This window comes from Ahaetulla prasina, chromosome 6 (genome assembly GCF_028640845.1).
Source record: "Ahaetulla prasina isolate Xishuangbanna chromosome 6, ASM2864084v1, whole genome shotgun sequence".
Lineage (NCBI taxonomy): Eukaryota > Metazoa > Chordata > Lepidosauria > Squamata > Colubridae > Ahaetulla > Ahaetulla prasina.
The window spans coordinates 66945765-66964833 of NC_080544.1; the positions used below are offsets into that span (position 1 = coordinate 66945765).

The following is a 19069-nucleotide window of genomic DNA, read 5'->3' on the forward strand; positions in this document are numbered from 1 at the left end:
CAAGAGATTTTCATAGAATGTCTTCAGAATTTTACTAGAAATTAAGATGCCACTATTTTTTTCTCGGTCCTTAGGATTACAGTGCTTACCAAAAAACCGTAAGATAATTCCATGCATTTTCTCCTCATAACACTGAGCAGGCGGCCAACAACTGTGAAACTATTCCCTGTTTATCACTTCTAAGTGCTCTAAAGATCCTCCAAAAATGCTCAGGTAATTAAGGATCTTATTAGTTGTTCCACAGAATTTAGACCTGGGGCTTTCAGTTATGAGCTGGCATAATCATATATTTAAATATAGTTATATTAAAAAAACATTTTACCTGTCTTTAAGTTCCCTTTCATTTGTAGAACTTACAGTTCTTAAAACAGAAGAAAGAATGGCAAAATTGGCTGGATGTTTTTTATAAAGTTATTCCAAACTATGCACAGTTTGTGGCTATTTATTTCACTGCTGGCCTTTTTCTTGTTCTCTATTCATATAGTGACTTGATCAGTTCCATCCATTATAATACAATGCTGCTGGTAAATATCAGTGGGCTGGTTTTCCAGATTGAATAAAGCAATTTCATTTTCAGTCAAGGAAATAAACATTATTTACTGCTAGGTCATTCTTGAGACTAAGAGGCTGATCCAGGGTAAGAAACTGCAGCCTTCTTTTCAGTAGATATATAAATATGATACTTCAAAATACACAAAAGTCTGCATGAGAGAGTTACGGGCATTCCTATTAGCTAAGAGACTGGGAAAAATAGAAACTATGTGCCTTCCTAACCATACCGCATACAATGTTAACCTATAGTCCTATAGTCATGTTGAGCAGTTAGTGTCTTTGTTGTATGTAATTAAAATATGCCAATATTTATAGGAATGAGTACTTTACACTGCAATATGCGTAATTTGAAAATATCTGGAAAATTCTAAACACTCAGAATCCATACTTTGCACTTCTGGAAACATATGTCCTACTTAAAATACGAATTGGCCCAAAGTTCCCACAAATTTAAAATGCAGTATTCTTACTTATCTAGTTACATAAAATGTTGTAACCGCAAATTAGAGGAAATATCAATATAGAGCTCTGTTACAAAAAACCCAGCAGCTCCTATCTAAGTGAACAAAAACAACATAGCACATTTTCTTCTAAGTGCAATGACAAAAAGGCTCTCAGTTCATTTAAACCAGTTTCTCTTAACATTTCTAAGTGTTAACTTAGGCAAAGATCCCCTCTAAATGGTGGCAAAACTTAACACTGCTACAACTGTAAATAACAAGCACCTGGCAGTTTAACCAGAAGAGAGGCCAGCAATTTGCAGAGGCAGCTATTATCTGCTCATCCCTCAAATCTGAACAAGAAAGATAGGTGTAACTCCAAGATGGGCCACAGAACATCTCAAAACGAAGGTGATCCAAAATAAAGGAACCATGAAAAAATTATGAAAACTCATTAAGAGTGGCAAGGAAAGTAACATCAAAATATATTTGAAAACGGATCTTCAGTGTGCTAATTCTGTTAAAAACACGCTCTCTCTCTCAACTGATGGAGCCTAATTGCTCCAAACAGAGCACCAGTTGTATCCAGAATAAAGAACTTCCGTTTGTTGTCTTCTGATCCAGCTCAGAATTATCTTTGCTATTGTAAAAAAAGAGGTTTCAGAGGTTACTCCACCCTCTGCATTTGTTCTACAATGACCAGCAGAAAAGACTGCAGTTACAGTACTTATTTCATTTATCCACAAGAAAGTCCATTTGTTTCAGTCTCAATAGCCCTGCAGTCCATTATACACCTTCTGAACAGATGCTTGTTTCAGCAATTGTTTGAGATCTGCAAAATAATAAAATCACAATCACAATACAACAATACACTCAAGAGTGCTACTATATTAAGGGGAAAAGCAGTCATTATTCTCAATTCTAGCATATTACTCAAAACAGTTCAGAGGAAACCTTCAATAATACTATAGATAGTGCTTGACTGCTCACCACAACTGAGCCCAAAATGTATGTTAAGTTGTCACTGCAGTTGTTAAGTTAGTAACACGATTCTTAAGTGAATCTGGTTTCCCCATTGACTGTTTGTCAGAAGGTCTCAAAAGTTGATCATATGACTCCAGGATACTGCAACCGTTATAAATATGAACCAGTTGTCAAGCATCTGAATTTTGATCGCATGACCATGGGATGCTGCAATAGCTGTATGAAAATGGTCATAAATCACTTTTTTCAGTGTTATCGTAACTTCGAACAGTCACTAAATGAACTGTTGTAAGTCAGGGACTACCTGGATATATTCAATTATTTTGAAAAGGAGACAATCACATTGTTTTGACAAATAGTTAAAGCAGAATGAGAACAAGCCAGGTGCCTTCCTGAAAAAGATCCCAACTACTTTTAAGATTAGCCATTTCATTCTATAATGACCAATTTCAAATTTACGATAATGGATGCTTTCTTGATTGCTATTTACAGTATATCTTCTAAAATTTGTACTATAAGAGATCCTAGCACAGATCTCTTAATATGCTACAATGAACTGTTTTTAAAAGTGTATGCTACTATGGGGCTGCATAATTTAATAAATAAATCTACTTTGTTTCAAAACAGTTATTTTTATAGTTCTTAGCATCTCTAAACCAAAACTGTAGGGTCTTGGAATGAGTTTGGAAATCAAGTACTTTTTCCTTTGTCACCATCCCCTCTCTCCATTTTTGTGTCATTTTTGTTTTTCAGATCCCCACTAAATTTTTTTGTGTAGCCACTGTAGCTTCTTATACTGTTTTCATCTTATTAGCTTCTGACATGGGGTACTATTTGTTGTTGATGAATTTATTAAAATCTGCTTTATTGATGTCCATCATTTCTATTTGAGTATATTTAAGCTTTAAATGTTTCTTTATGCTAAGAACCACAAAGATAGCCAACATGTTTAGTTTCCCACAATGTTCCTTCTGCTTCTACTTCAGTCTTCTCAACTGGTTAGGATGATTACCAAGTTACCCTAATTTTAGTGCTTTTTTCCATTCCTTAAAAATTGGAAAATTGTCAGTTAGGGATGTCAGAAATTTCCCCCCAGGTTTCTCTACCAAAAGATGTCAGGGTAATTAAAGACCCCATTGTTGCTAGCTATTGAATTTAAAGTTAAATGTAAGCTTTTCCCTGTCCAGTCATGTCCATAGGGGGTGGTACTTATTTCCGTTTCTTAACCGAGGGAGCCAGCGTTGTCTGAAGACATTTTCGTAGTCATGTGGTCAGCATGACTATATGCTGGGGTGCACGGAATGCTATTACCTTCCCAGTGAAGTGGTACTCAGTTATCTACTTGCATTTGCATGCTTTAGAACTGCTAGGTTGGTAGGAATTGGGGAATTGTTAGCAAGAATTGACAGGAGCTCAACCTGTTGTGCACATTGTCTTGAAATGGGCTGTCAGCTTTCAAGCTGACATGCTCAGGATCTTAACTGCTGACCCACAGCACCCTATTTAATTACATTTAGAGGGCACCTTATATTTTATGCCTCCTTAAAAAAATTGCAGTTGCTTTAGGAAAGCATTATTCCCATCTTCTCTTCCTTTAGCAGGTGACAACACCACCAACAATACTGTAGGTTGGTTTGAGCAGCCATGGCAAACCTTGTTCTGGTACTTTCTGTTATTTCTGGCTCTTTTTAACAGATTGTACCCTCTAGATTTCTACATTTGAGCATTAATATATTGACAACCAAGGTGATGAATTTAGTAAGTCGTTGTTCTTTCTGAGTTATCATTAGGGTACTACGATACATACTTTCTCGCTGTTCCCCAGTCAACTGTTCTTTTGGAAATTCAATATCAAATGTAATGATTAGGGAGCCTTTGATGTTATTGTTATCAAAGTTTGGAAGACCTTCTCCTTTCTTCCACAGCTTGGCTCCAGGTTTTGTGATTTTATCTCGAGCAATATGGACCTAACAAAAAAAAAATACATGTTGAATATTTTCAATAGGATTAACATGTTTAAGTGGAAAGTATTTTATAAAAAATAATCATAATGTCAATACAGGTAGTCCTCGACTTATGACCACAACTGAGCCAAACATTTCTGTAGTTTAGTGAAACATTTGTTAAGTGAGTTTTGCTCCATTTTACGACCTTTTTGTTGCCACAGTTGTTAAGTGAATAACTGCAGTTAAGTTAGTAAGATGGTTGTTAGGTGAATCTGGCTTCCTCATTGACTTTGTTTGTCAGAAGGTTGCAAAAGCTGATCACATGACTCCAGGACACTGCAACCGTCATAAATATGAACCAGTTGACAAATGTCTGAATTTTGATCACATGATCATGGAGATGCAGTAAGGTCGTAACTATGAAAAACGGTAATAAGTCACATTTTTCAATGCTGTCCTAACTTTGAATGGTTACTAAACAAACTGTTGTAAGTCGAGGAATATCTGTAGTATATCTTAGTGCCAACATGTGTATTATGGATACAAAAGGATTCTTTAAAAATGTTTTCAGATAAAGTAATCTACCTTACCTTATGTCCATCTAAATGAGCAATATCCATTTCAAATCCAACAAGAGCTTCCACAAGTGAAATGGTAACATTTGTATATAAATCATCTCCTCTTCTTTCAAAGACTGGATGCCTATAATCAACATATTAGAGTATTAATATTTTTTTATTTCTTACTCCTTCTGGCATGGCAAACTCACTCTTTTTACAGCATGTGAAATTAAAAAATACTATAATTTAAAATCACTGACAAATTATGAAAATTATGTATTAATTTTCTGAAGAAATCAATTTAAATCATTTTGAAATTTGAGTGAGTACAGTCATGCAAAGTACGGTAATTTTTTGAGTGATGATTAGAATTAAATTAGCATTTGTCCTAACACCACAGGGATATTAATTCTAATTTTACGTACTAGTGTTTGTATGTGTAAAATATCTCTAACTTTTAGATCTTCACAGCAACTCTTTGTGTTTTTTCTTTGAAATATTCTTTAGACATTCAGTGCAGATATTTTTTCCAGAAATAACTCGACTCTCCTAGTCTTTGGTAATGGTTGAGAAAGGTTTAGTCTGCTTCGGGACACCACTGTTTCCCAGAAGCAAACACTTTTAATGCTCTATGCACTCCTTGCCCTGAAGGATAATCTTACAGTTGGAGCATCACTGGTTTAATGGAATAATCTGCCCACCAAAGCCTTTGATTGCATAACATTTTTTCATGCAAAAATATGTTAATTGCTAGTACCACTAAAGCAAATGTATTCATTGATAGCTAATATAGAAAAAAACATTGGTAAATTATTTCGTAAAGCAGAGAAACTTACTTAAGAACTTTTATTTGGAAGCGCAAGTCACCTGGTTCTCCATCAACATGAGGTTCTCCTGATGAAGTTTGAACAAGTATTAGGCATGTTTAAATATTTCATAACTAAATTATCTCTTTATAGTGAGACCTTAGATCAATGTTTCTTTAAGATTTCTATAATGGCATGATCTACCAGGATGGGGACCTTTTCCTCAAACTCTGTCCTTGTAAGTTAATGAAATTCAATACCTATAGTTAACTTTAAAAAAAAGGCAATTATTAAGGCAAAAGTCTAAAAATACAAGCTTACAACTGGTTAGACTGAATGTGAAATTTTACTAAACGACCTCTTTTGGTCTACATAAAAATCTATGGTTAGCACATAGTTGCACAACAAGAACAAAAATAGGTAGTATTGCAGCAACAGTGATAAAAAAATTCAAGGATGATAAGACTGACAAACCAGGTTTCTATTTCTAGTGTATAGGAACTCACAGCCAAGTTCTCTTGAAAATTATGATGTAGACATTGGCCAAAAAGCTTATACAATAAAAAAGAGAAAGGAAAAAAGTCATGACATACAGAAGATAAATAATCTTTTGCACAAGATTATGTATCTTCTGTATGTATTTAAATTTTAGTAGTGTTATCGGAAATATTTTTAAGGCACAAAATGTTCCAAGTATATTTAAAAAAGCAGAGTCCAAATTAGGGTCCAAATTTCCAAACTCAGTTAATTTTCATCAATTTGAAGTTTTTCACACCTCCCATAAATTATAACCTCCAATAAGATGTCAAAAGTTAAAGAATAAAAATTAAAAGATGTACCTTCCCCTATAAAGGGGTATTCCATCCCATCCCTAACGCCAGGTTCTATCTCCACCTCTAATGTTCGTTCTTCATTCACAAGTCTGAGAAACAGGAAAATATCAAACAGTTAAACAATAAATATATTTCTATGAAAGCGGAGATTTCCCTTTACATGCCCCTTGCAATAAACAAACCCCTCATAGGTTTACATACCTCTTGCAGAATTTTTAAAATGTAGATCATTTTATAAGCGAACATGAATTTACTTACCCATTTTTGACATGTGATTCAAATTAAACAATCAGCCATCTAAGAGCATTGCAATCATAAAACAAACCATAGCAATAAAGGAAATAATAAAAATTGTTCTGTTCAAAAATTCCCATACCCTCAAATATCAAAGTTGTAAATGGGACACACTTGGACTTTCCACCATGACAATGATCTGATACCTAAAGCTAGGCTGACCTTTCAGTGGCCACAGCAGAACAAAGTAAAGGTTCTAGAGTGGCAGTCACAGTCTCCTGACTGCAACACCATTGAGCCTGTCTGAGATCTCAAACATACAGCTCATTCTAGACAAACAAAGAATGTGCAGGACCTGCAGGTTTTTTGCCAAAAGGATAAAATAAAGGGCTTCATTCATAACTATCCTAATAGACTGTTTAGGATGTTGATGTTAAAGGGAGCAATACATACAATTAAGAATTAAGAGGATGCAAACCACTGTTTTATAATTTTTTTATTGCTATGGTTTAAATATTGTGCTATTCTGTGATACCTAATAGTTTAATTTGAATCAAATTATAAATGTTTAAAAATTGTTTGATTATTTTTATTTACAAAATAGTCCATAATGTACGAATTTTGTAAGGGTTACGTAAATTTATGAGCACAACTTCATTTACATAGCTATAAGGAACACCTCAAACCTTAGCTAAATATCTATGTTGAACAACAGTGTTTCTCAGCTTTGGTAATTTTAAGTTGTGTGGGCTTCAGCTACCATGCTAGCTGGGATACTGGGAGTTGAAGTGTATGCATCTTAAAGTTGTGAAGATTGAGAAACACTGTTATAAGAGAGATGGCTCTACAGGGGTAAAAATCTGAAGGCCGAATGTATAGATATTCACAAAGCACCTGTTGGAAATCCCTTAGTACACTTGATACACTTAATTTAAAGAATTCTTAGCAGCCGCTACCATGTATCCTCTAAATCCCCCCCCCATTTGAATTTAAAGCACTGCACTGCAACTTTTATTTGGCAGAACAAATATACCAGGGATGTTATAATGACAGAGCAATTGTAAAGGCTCCTTTCAGTCACCCTGAAGATTTTCAGGCACACAAGTTTCTCCCTTCTCTTTTCAAGCCATAAAAAAACCAACAACACTCTATGCCACCTTGTGGTTCTTATTGGAAATGGAATCATCATCCTTCTCTGCTATTTTTAACAATTACATAAGATTGTCAATTTACTCAAGCACCAAATAATCACAGGACCTCAAACTCACTTGACATTGGGACACTCATCACAGACAACTTCTTGTGTCATCTGGAAACGTCCTGGGCCTAACTGGGTTGTCCTCATCTCTTGCCGGCAATTGCATTTTCGTTTCCCTGGTGCCTGTCTTGCAACTGGCTTGTTTCTAATAACCTGCAAACAGGTAAAGAATGATGTTGTTGGATGCAGACTTTACAATAAACAACACTTTAGCCCTTTCAAATGAATAAAGCAAACATCTCATTTACAATACACCTGCTATTTAGACTTTGTAACATAAATGAACTTAATATAATATAAACAATCACAAATTATGCCCTGGATTTTCAGTTAGCATTTAGTTGTGATAATTATTGATCTTTCCCTTATTTAAAATTAATGGCTCATTAACAAATAATTATTTATTCAATAATTTATTTAATAAAATAAATTCCAATATAGAGGTTTATAATCTTAGCCTACAATAGAATTAAGAATCCTTTGACCGTGTTTGAAGACTCACCCACTTTCCTTTTCAAAAGTACTTCAATGAAGCTAGTGATATCCCCCCCAAATGCCTCAAAAAGAGAAAACATGAAAGTAAAAGCTATAGGGGGCATTTCAAATCCTAGCTAAATTCCTACACTTCTAGATGACAATCACAGTGATTATACTTAATTTTAAATATAATTTAATATGCATGTAACAGAAATAAAATTTAGTTTTTATCTTGGTTCCACTCATTACTTTTTGGAGGATGTCTGTCATCAAAGGCAAAGTGTCTTTGTCTGGAAAAAAGTTACACAGTCCTGTTGCGTATAAATAAGGCCACTGATTAATTTGAATTGCTCTCCTATTGTTTCTTTCACAAGCATGTAGCACTGAAACAAAACTGAAAACAGTTGCCATCATTCACCATCTTCGGCAATTCCACAGGGAGTACATAGGTGGTCCCAAGGATAATTTTGGTGGTCCCTCATATTCCTTTACTGACAGAAAACTATTTCTAATAATGAAGCCTGAAAAATAGATTTATATAAGCAAAGGAGATCGATTAAGCAAATTGCCTAACTTACTTCCACAAAATTTCCTGAGTACACTTCTTCAAGCGTAACTTCGAGGTCCACAATAATGTCACTTCCCCTTGGAATGTTCCTGTCTTGCTGACGAGGATTGCCTCCAAACATGAAACCAAAATCTCCAAAGAAACTGAAAAGACATGAATATTGATTCATTTAGCTTCCTTTCTATTAAACTTATAGGAGAGCAGGTAAGAATTACTAAGTAAGGCAACTACCGGTATAGGAAATAAGGAAGTTGATGGAGATTTACTGAATTATGAGGAGGTACAACAGAATCAGACTTGTAAGAGTCTGTTATTATAGCCAATCTCAATAAAAGTAGTTTTTACTTTACTCAATAAAGTAGTTTTTACTTTACTCTACTTCCTGCAGAGTTGATCTTTTGGTCTGATCTACCTAGTTGGGATGACATCAATTTTGCAAGTCTCCTATGCTCTTTTATTGAGATAGGCCAAAGACTTTATCTTTGTTACTGGAGACTGGCTATAATTCAGTTTAGTGAATTAGGGAGGTTCTGTCTCAGCCACTTTCAAACCTTATATGGTTTTAATGCTGGACTTAAAATATGTTTTATTTCTTGACTTGGCAACAAAGCTTACATATCTACATCAAGGCCATCTTCCTTATACTCTACAGCCGTGATGGTGAGCCTATGGCACACATGCCACAGGTGGCACACAGAGCCATATCTGTGGGCACCTGAGCGTTGCCTTAGCTCAGCTCCAGTGTGCATGCATGTGCTGGCCAACTAATTTTCAGACCTTCTGGTCCCACTGGAAGTCAGGAAACAGGCAGTTTCTGGCCTCCGGAGGGCCTGCGCGGGGGTGGGGAAGGCAGTTTTCGCCCTTCCCAGGCTCCAAGAAAGACTCTGGAGCCTGGGGAGGGCAAAAAACAGGGCTACTGTGCCATCATGTGCCAAAAGCGGGGGGAGCGCGGGGAGGTGGCACACGCATGCACAGGGGACTGGGCACATTGAATTATGAGTGGGGGCATGCGCATGCGCGACCTCCCCCGCGCTACCCCGCTTTTGGCACGTGACAGCAAAAAGGTTAGCCATCACTGCTCTACAGCAACTCAGGAAATTTTTTAGCTAAGATTTAACTCTATATTGATAACCCCCTTACTTGATATTGCTGTTTAGGGCTCTAGCGAAACTTTCATGGAATTTTAGCTAGCCATGGAGAAGTAAGCTATATTAGATTATCCTTGGTTGTAAAAATGGAATTGACTGGGCAAAACAGCCATCAGCTTCCTATAAAAACTGATCTTTTTTTTTTTGAGGAAAAAGTATAGGAAGTTTTTGACTAATGACCATAATGGTCTCAATTTTATGACCTTTTCTGTGGTAGTCATTAAGCAAAACCACAGTCACTAAGCAAACACCACCATCATTAAGCAAGTCCATGGTTTTGCCAAGAGCCAGAAATGCAAAACTGTCATATGATTCTGGAATGCTGCAAATGCCATAAATATGGCCGTGTTGCTAAGCATCTAAAGGTCAGTGATGTGACTGGGGAGAGCTGCAACTGTCAAAACTTTAAATGTGGGTTATAAGTAGCCTCAAGGTAGGTCTCTTGTAACTTTGCAAGTTGAGGAAATCAACAGAAGAAATCTGGTAGATAAAAGTGCCATACACTTCCTAATCAATACACTAACTGAGAACTCTAAAATACTATGTTGTCAGGCCTGTAACTTGTTTGAAATAAACTGATAACTATGTCTTCACACAAATCCACTGATTTCTTAAGTTTGTGCCCTTAGTATTGAGGGTTTTCCAAATGTTAAATGGAATTGAGCATTCACATTTAGATTTAAGGCAGAGTTAATTCACCTAAAGAAATAGCATGGAATGTGACTGTTATTGTCTCTGTTGCAAGACAGCAATTCCTGGTGAGGGTTCATCCATGGCTTGGTGTTAACTGAACAGGCAGACCTGGCATGTATTAATAAAACCCGACTTGTGTTTTCAGAAATGTGTGCAGGACACACTGGTTTTAAACAACATGTAGGACAGCAATGAGAATGCTGCTGGTCACAGCTATGACCAGCAGCCCTGTTTTTTGTCTTGCAAAGTGTGAGTGCCTGTATGTTAGGCTGGAGCTCCTACTTATGACATAGCTTCCAAGTCCATGGAGTAATCAGCGTTGAGAATATAGTATGTTTAACTCAGAATAGAGATAATCTCTTCTCAGATGGCCCTGAACTTTGGTGAATCCTAGGCAAAACTTGAAATGATATAACTCCCACTCCAAACACATACAGAACTTCTCCAGAGGTTTGCATAGGGCCATCATTATAAGTTCACAACTTAAGTGTTATGAACAACTTTCTAACTCATTAATTGATACAGTTGTTATTATTCTGCTGGCATTTACTAATAGCAATTCTCATTGCTGTCCGTCATATTGTTTAAAACTAGTTTTAGATGCTTCATTGCACTTTTGCCCTTGCTGAACAAATCATAATAGTAACATGGCCGAAATTAATGAATAAGGATGTCATTGTACTATACTGTAAGATAACACTTTATCATGCAAAAAAGTGGGAAGGAGCAAAGCACACTTACTGTGAAAAAATATCTCCATGAGAACTTTGATGTCCCTCTTTCAACCCTTCTTCACCATAGGCATCATACTGCTTTCGTTTTTCCTCATCTGATAATACCTGCAGGAGACATAAATTGCATGTATTAACATAGGTTTAAGGTATTCTAAACAGGAAAATGGACAAAATTATCATTTTGCCTCCACACCATACAGATCTGATAATTTTGTGGTTGTCTGATATTTTCCAGAAACAAATATTTTAAACTGAAAGCAGTTTGTGTCCATCCCTCACCCATGTATCACACCCAGAATTCCACAAATGGCTTCCTATTCAGAAAATTAGGTTAGGTTAGGTTAGGTTTATTTGATTTTTATACCGCCCTTCTCCCAAAGGACTCAGGGTAGTTTACAGCCAAGATAAAAACAACAAGATACAAACATTAGAAACAAATTTAAAAACAAATATTCAAATTGGCTAAAAACTCTAAAATCCAATAAAAAACCCCATTTAAAAAACCATTAGGCCAGTCCTGCACGATGGAATAAAAACGTTCTCAGCTCGCGTCGAAAGGTCCGGAGATCAGGAAGTTGGCGAATCCCTGGTGGTAGCTCGTTCCAGAGGATTGGAGCCCCCACAGAGAAGGTCCTCCCCCTGGGGGTCGCCCGCCGACATTGCTCCTCTTGCCATCTTACCTGATTTTAAGCTCTGTCTCCCTAACCCTAACCAGAAGAAATGGCGGGGACCGGCTGTGCATGTGGTTTAATATTTTCAGGAAGGGCTTATTTTTGGGGAGGATTTATTTTCGAGGGATGTCTTATTTTTTGGGGAAACACAGTATTAAGACATACCTGAATGGCCAAATCATCATGGGACCCATAGGCTTTTTTTTTTGTAAAAAATAACCAATCCAATGCCACCAAATATTGCTGCCACCAGGAAAATTGGTGGAATGTTGCTTTGATTTCACAGCCACTTCTGCTTCAAACGGCACATTACTCAGTGTCCTCAATGCCTCTAGGCCTCAGAGGATATGGCCAACTCCATCCTACCACTATGCTGCTAGCCACTAAACAACTAATCAGTTTTCCAGTTACTCCTTTGTGGCCCATAATTAGTTTTAAGGTATCAATCTGGCACTTTTCCCTCAGTGAGTTGGGCAGGCCTGGTCTAAAGAAAAAGAACATTCCAAAATTCTCTAAAACATTCAATTTGCACCACACTAAATCTTTTCCTAATTAGATGTAATTTACATCTATAAATTTACATATTAACATATAAAATATGTAAATAGTATAAAAACAAATAGGAACATGTTTCATTGATTTGTCAAAAAGATAACCTCAGCAAAAATGTTATATGTGCTACAAAACAAATATAAAGTTAGCAGAAACAAATCATTTTTTTTTTTTACATTTATATCCCGCCCTTCTCCGAAGACTCAGGGCGGCTTACAGTGTGTAAGGCAATAGTCTCATTCTATTTGTATATTTACAAAGTCAACTTATTGCCCCCCCAACAATCTGGGTCCTCATTTTACCTACCTTATAAAGGATGGAAGGCTGAGTCAACCTTGGACCTGGTGGGACTAGAACCTGAATAATTTTTGAGATCATGTGACTGTAGTACATAGGGATTATTGGGATACAATATCACTGTTTTTTCCTCCACAGAACTGGCAATTTCAGAAACACTATAATGATTTTCTGGAATTTAGTCTTCAATCTTCCAAGCTGTAAGCAATTTGTGGTCACCCCTTCATCCAGAATTTATGCATGAGCAACTGCTGCCTAATTCTGTGTAGTCAAAAATATGTCTAATTTAATTTAGTAATACTTACTTTTATAAAAAACAGTGCACAGAACTGCACTTTTCATAATACTGAACTATCTTTTATCTCTACATAACCAGTGATCACCTAGATAAAATTAGCTTGCAATCTCCAAAAATAGTTATTTTGGGATGATTCTTTCTTACCAAACTATAGCATATAATTGCTTACATTATGCTGCAGCTTGTTCAGAATTGTTAATCCGTTTTGTCGTAAGACATTTTACAGGACTGATTACACAAGAACAACTAATACTGGCAAGTACTTAACTATCAAAAGGACATTTCGATTCTATTTCAAGGGAAAAGGTTTAGAAGAAACTGACAGAAATGAGGAAGAAGAATGAAGGATAACAGCTTCATCTGTTTATTTTCTTTTCTGTTACATGTTAGGTATTCACTTTTCCATCCTGCTATGTGTAAAAGGAAGCTTACATACAGGCAGAGCAAATCTTATTATTAAAGCATATTCTCATACATAAGCATGTCCCAAAACAATGCAAGAATATGTCACATCCTTTAAACTAAAGGAAAAAGAAGAACTCCATGGCCTTCCAAATTTGACAAATTAAGCAGAAACCTCTGCTGGCTTCGCACAGTACATAACATATGTAAGGATCTTTATCTTGCCATTAATCAAGTTCATGTAAGTATTCTTCAGCAACAGCATATTAAATGCCAATCCAACATTCTAACACATAATTTTATATTTTTAAATATTACTTAATAGGGCAGCATGAATATCCATGTTTTGACATATTCATCTGCTACACTTAAACACTGAATAGAAATAAAAATCCTCTATTGCTTATTCATAAATCATTTTCAAGTACTCAATTAAATCAGCCTAAAGAAAATGAAGGCAAGTTTTCATGAACAAAAGTCTCATTAATGTCACGAACACATTGCTGTTTTTCAGTTAGTATCCATCCTTCTAAAATTCCATTGAAGAGAACAATCCAGGAAGCACAGGATGCATATGTTGACCACAGACTTTTCCCAAATACACTTACCTCATAGGCAGCCCCAAGATCCTGAAATTTTTCCTGTGCACGTGGATCATCAGGGTTTCGGTCTGGATGAAGCTGAAGGGCTAATTTTCGGTAGGCCTTTTTAATATCTTTAACAGATGCACTGCGAGGAACCCCCAAAATCTTATAGAAATCTCTCCTGAAAAACAGTAAGAGATTATTGCCTTTTATGACCCCCAAATTAAGAAATTGTGGGAGAAAAACAATTTATGTTCTTCTTTGCCATAAGCTGATAATAACAAGAATAGCAAAGAACACAGAAAGTTCTACAAGCCTTGTATTTTAAGGATAATTGCACATGCTTTCTTGCTAACCTGTGATCTTAAAGCTATAGTCTTAAATATATTCACTAGTCATATGTCATGGTTAGGATTATATAGAAAATACAGGTAGCTCTCATTTGCTCACTCCTGGATCTAACGACACTTCAAACAATCACTTATCCCTAATCACCCCACGACTAGATTATTGTAATGCACTCTATCTAGGACTTCCTTTGAAGAGCATTTAAAACTATAAAACTACAGCTAGTACAGAATACAAAGCATTTAATGTCCTTTGGCATGTCTATGACATCTGCAAACTACACTGGTTACTGGTAAACTTCTGATTATCACCTATACAGCCCTTCACGGCATAAGACCAGGTTATTTGAGAACCATTTATCTCCAATGATTTCTGCCTGTCAACTAATATTGACAAGGTATTGGTTACCACCTTTAAAGCGCTCCATGGCTTAGGACCGGGCTACTTACGGGACCGTCTACTGCCGGCTTCTATCTCCCATCATCCGGTGCGTTCCCACAGAGAGGGACTCCTCAGGGTGCCGTCAGCCAAACAGTGTCGACTGGCGGCCCCCAGGGGGAGGGCCTTCTCTGTGGGGGCTCCGACCCTGTGGAACGAACTTCCCCTCAGGCTTCGACAACTACCTGACCTTAGGACCTTTCGCTGCGAACTTAAAACCTATTTATTTCGTATGGCTGGACTAGCTTGATTTTACTTTTAAATTTTAATTGAATTTGATGGGTTTTTAAATTTTTGTAATTTTATGGGGTGTATTGTTATTTTAAATTTTTGGGCAAATTTAAATCAGTTTTTTAAGGGTTGTTTTAACTGTTGTGTATGTTTGTATTTTATCTGCCTGTTCACAGCCCTGAGTCCTTCGGGAGAAGGGCGGTATACAAATTAAAACATCATCATCATCATCATCATCATCATCATCATCATCATCATCATCATCATCATCATTATTATTATTATTATTATTATTATTAACATTAGTCAGTTAATGTGCTCCGGGTCCCTTCAACCAGGGGTGAAATGCTACCGGTTTGGGCGAACCGGTAGCAGACATGTGACCTGGGTCGCCGAACCGGTAGCGACCACTGGCTGACCATGCCCCTGAACCGGTCCCCTGGTCGCCACTTGCTCGCCCCACCCCTGCAAAGGCAGAGCCCCCCCCTTGCAAGGCAATCTCAAGAGGGGAGGGGGATGCTGCAGAAAAGGCTGGCTTCCCTCTGGGCCCACATTCCTCCCATGCAGGCTCTGCAGGGCTTGGGGCTCCGAAGAGGAGCGTGGAAGAGGCTGTTGCCGCTGCTCTCTCCGCCCTCCCTCCCCGCCTGGCTGCAGACGTCCGCCTGCCCTCCCGGAGCACCACCACTGTTGTTCACTTTCATTTTGTGGCGGGAGAAGGAAGAAAGTGAACGGCATCGCCATGGCGATGCTCTGCAAGGGCAGGCCGACGTCTGCAGCCAAGCGGGAGGGAGGGCAGCGAGAGTGGCGGGTTGTTCAGGAAGGGCCTGGCATTTCTCTTAGCTACAAACGCTGAGATTTGAGGTCTAAAAATCATGTTAAAGTGTGAGCTGTTAATGGTTGCATGGAAGGGAAACAAACTGAGTGTGGGATGGAGAGAGCGTGGGGCTGTCCCTGGCTGCAGCCAACGGCATTATCCCACCGTGGCCTGCTTAAGAAGTCTTCGGGCCTGTATGGAGCGCTGATGGAAGTTTGGAGCGTTCAGTTGAGGAGCTAGTGCGCACCGTAACCCTGAGGTGTTGGCAACGAGCTAAAAGGCGCTTGTTTCCCCATCGCTTCTGGAGTCAAACCCTCCCCCTAACTAAAAGTGACAGGCAACAGGGATTCCTGTGCAAGTTCTGAGAAAGCCAGCTTTTGGGTTCCTGGGCCCCGTTTAAACCCTTCGGCCTCAGGAGTTCTACAGGAAATTTTGAATGGGACTGGCCGCCGAGGCGGAAAGGGCCTGGGGCTGAGCTTCCCAATCTTTCTTTAGGCAGCTTTGAGCACACTTAAAAAATGAGCCCTTCTGCCCGGATACTTCTGTCCCTTTTCCCACATCCCATCTATTGCTCCTTCTCAATCTGCCTGGACTTTCCCCCTCCCCTTTGGATTGCCCTGCAAGTGGGGGAGGGGGCTCTGCTTTTGCAGAAATGGGGTGGGCGGTTTGTACGGAGGATTGGCGGGGAGGAGGGATGCACGGCCCTCTGGGATGGAGAGTGGGGCTCCGAGGTTCAAGCCAGATGGCGGAAGGAAACTCAAAGCATTGGGGCTTCAGAAGGGCAGAATGTGCTGCAGAATGTGCAGCTCCTGACTCTAAACAGTGAATGATGTGAAGTTGGCCAAGCCTACCTAGTCACATGACCACCAAGCCACACCCACCAAGTAACGCCCACAGAACAGATAGTGCAAATTTTTAGATTTTACCACTGCCTTCAAATTCTGAATTACACAGAATTCAGAAAGTATGGTTCTCGCTGCTGTAGTGTCTCCCATCTGGAATGACAGCCCCCAAAAATCTTCATAGCTCCCACTGTAATAATATTGTAGAAGGGATAGGGTATTTGTGAATCTTGTTGGTGGACATTTTTGGGGAAGGGGGTGGATATATGAGATTTGGTGGTCCAGACATTTCAGATTTTTTTTTTCTTCTGTTTTTAAACTGTAAGCAGTCCAAAGCAGTTTTGGAACTGGATTGTCTCCAAATCTAATGGACCAAAGGGAAAAACTGTAATTTTTACACAACTGGGCTGGGGAAGCCTGACATAAGATTAAAAAGGTCAGAGAAAATTCCATCCTTTATTTGTTCATTTAAAGTTGCATATGTCCTTGAATTTATTGGCAGAAACATGAATAAAACTTTAAGTATATATGCACATATACTCTATGTGCTGGGTGGAAGAAATATCCTGCCTTTCAATAAAATTTTCAAAGCAGCTTTCATTTTTTTTAAAAAATTAAAGGATTATATATATTTAAAATAAATGCAATAAATTTTAAAAGCATATTAATAATCTATAAAGGAAATAATAATCAAAGTTATTTAATGACTTATGCTTGATGGTATAAAATTATATCAAAAGTAGATGACAACTAAGCTTTTCTCAGGAAACATCCCATAATTGGACCTGTACTGAGAAAGTCAATATGCAAGAGGTAACAGATTCAAACTACTGATTTCAGTAGGATAGAGGACAGGTAAAAGTAGAAACATGGATGTAGATTCCAGCCACTGAAAAGAATTAAAGTAGTAACAGGTCTAAAGTGAACTTCATGACTGAGGCGGGATTTGAACCTGAGTGGCTATACAGGTAGTCCACAACTTACAACAGTTCATTTAATGACTGTTCAAAGTTACAACGGCACTGAAAAAAGTGATTTATGACCATTTTTCACACTTATGATCATCACAGCATCCCCTGGTCATATGATTTACATTCAGATGCTTGACAACTGACTCACACTTATGACGGTTGCTGTGTCCCAGGGTCACGTGATCAGCTCTTGTGACCTTCTTAGAAGCAAAGTTAATGGGGAAGCCAGCTTCACTTAACAACCATGTTACTAACATAACAAATGCAAACAATTCACTTAACAACGGTGGCAAGAAAAATCATAAAATGGGGCAAACTCAAGTAACTAACATTTCACTTAGCAACATACTATTACCATCCGGCAGATGCTACAGGATAGTAAAAACAAGGAGAAATAGGCTGAAAAACAGCTTCTATCCCTGGGCAATAACCATACTGAATTCTAGGGTATAGTGCAATATTGGGTTTTCAATTTCAATGATACAGAATGTATGTTTGTGTTTTCATTTTTATAGTTATAACGTACACTGAAGACGGCATTTAATTTCGTTGTACCATGTGCAGTGACAATAAAGTAAACTCAACATTAACATACATTGTGGGCTTAATTGTGGTCGTAACTCGAGGACTACCCGTACTACTGACACACCACGTCCACTACGACTCATCTCTCTTCCCCCACCCTTCCCAGCACTTTAAAACACGAGGCACATCGACTCATGAAGGCACAAGGAAATCGAACCCGTTTCCTGGCCACCCGCGAAGGTGGATGAAGGAGGAAAGGGCAATAACCACCTACAACTCTCCATAGGAAGAAACGGCCAGGAAGCAGCGCGACAGGGACCAGTCCGCACACGGGGGCGGGGGGGGGAGGAAGATTGGAGGCGGGGGCCCAGAGCGCAGTAGGTTCAGCGGGCCTTTCAGAAGAGCGAAAGGGGAAGAAAGGCAGCGGGGGGCTCCACCCTACCGCGGGGCCACCTGCAAACCTTAGCAGCGGAGCGGGCTTTCCTTCCGGCCGCTTTTGCCTTCCCTGAACTCACCCGGCGATGGCGTCCCCAAGCAGGCACAGCAGTAGTAGAAGGAGGCCACCGAGGGAGCGGGGGGACATGGCGGGGGTCTAGTCGGAGCAGCTCCCGGCCCCTACCTTCCTCACACACCGGTAACCATAGGCACGAAAGAGAACCCCCCGGTACAGCGACGCGGCCAATCAGAGCCCAGCAGAGCAGCCAACCCTTCATTCGCCACTGGCCAATCACAATTGCACACTTCACCCGCTACCCGGGTTAGTTTGGGCCAATGAAACTGCGGAACGTCAACAAATTAGGACACGGAGAAGAGCGCCGTGGTCACCGTCGTGGCTAGAAGCGCCGTGATGATGTCACGTCTAG

General features: G+C 38.7%; 1 protein-coding gene across 1 annotated transcript; it reads right to left on the minus strand.

Moving 5' to 3' along the window:
* Nucleotides 1-388: 388 nt before the first annotated feature.
* DNAJB11 (DnaJ heat shock protein family (Hsp40) member B11) lies at nt 389-18881 on the minus strand. The gene is made up of 10 exons (XM_058188309.1): nt 18722-18881; nt 14062-14218; nt 11241-11338; nt 8669-8801; nt 7624-7766; nt 6128-6210; nt 5319-5376; nt 4513-4624; nt 3784-3943; nt 389-1824 (listed from the first exon to the last, which is right to left on the minus strand). The coding sequence occupies exons 1-10, from the start codon at nt 18787-18789 to the stop codon at nt 1760-1762; spliced, it is 1077 nt and encodes a 358-aa protein (XP_058044292.1). The 5' UTR covers nt 18790-18881; the 3' UTR covers nt 389-1759.
* Between the last annotated feature and the right edge of the window lie 188 nt (nt 18882-19069).

Bases quoted from the DNA above. Each gene is read 5' to 3' on its own strand.
- DNAJB11 (XM_058188309.1), bottom strand. From the start codon at position 18,789: ATGTCCCCCCGCTCCCTCGGTGGCCTCCTTCTACTACTGCTGTGCCTG. The intron at 5,377-6,127 runs GTACATCTTTTA...AAACTTCATCAG, and splicing joins ATACCCCTTTATAGGGGAAG to GAGAACCTCATGTTGATGGA. The intron at 3,944-4,512 runs GTAAGGTAGATT...TTTTTTTGTTAG, and splicing joins CTCATTTAGATGGACATAAG to GTCCATATTGCTCGAGATAA.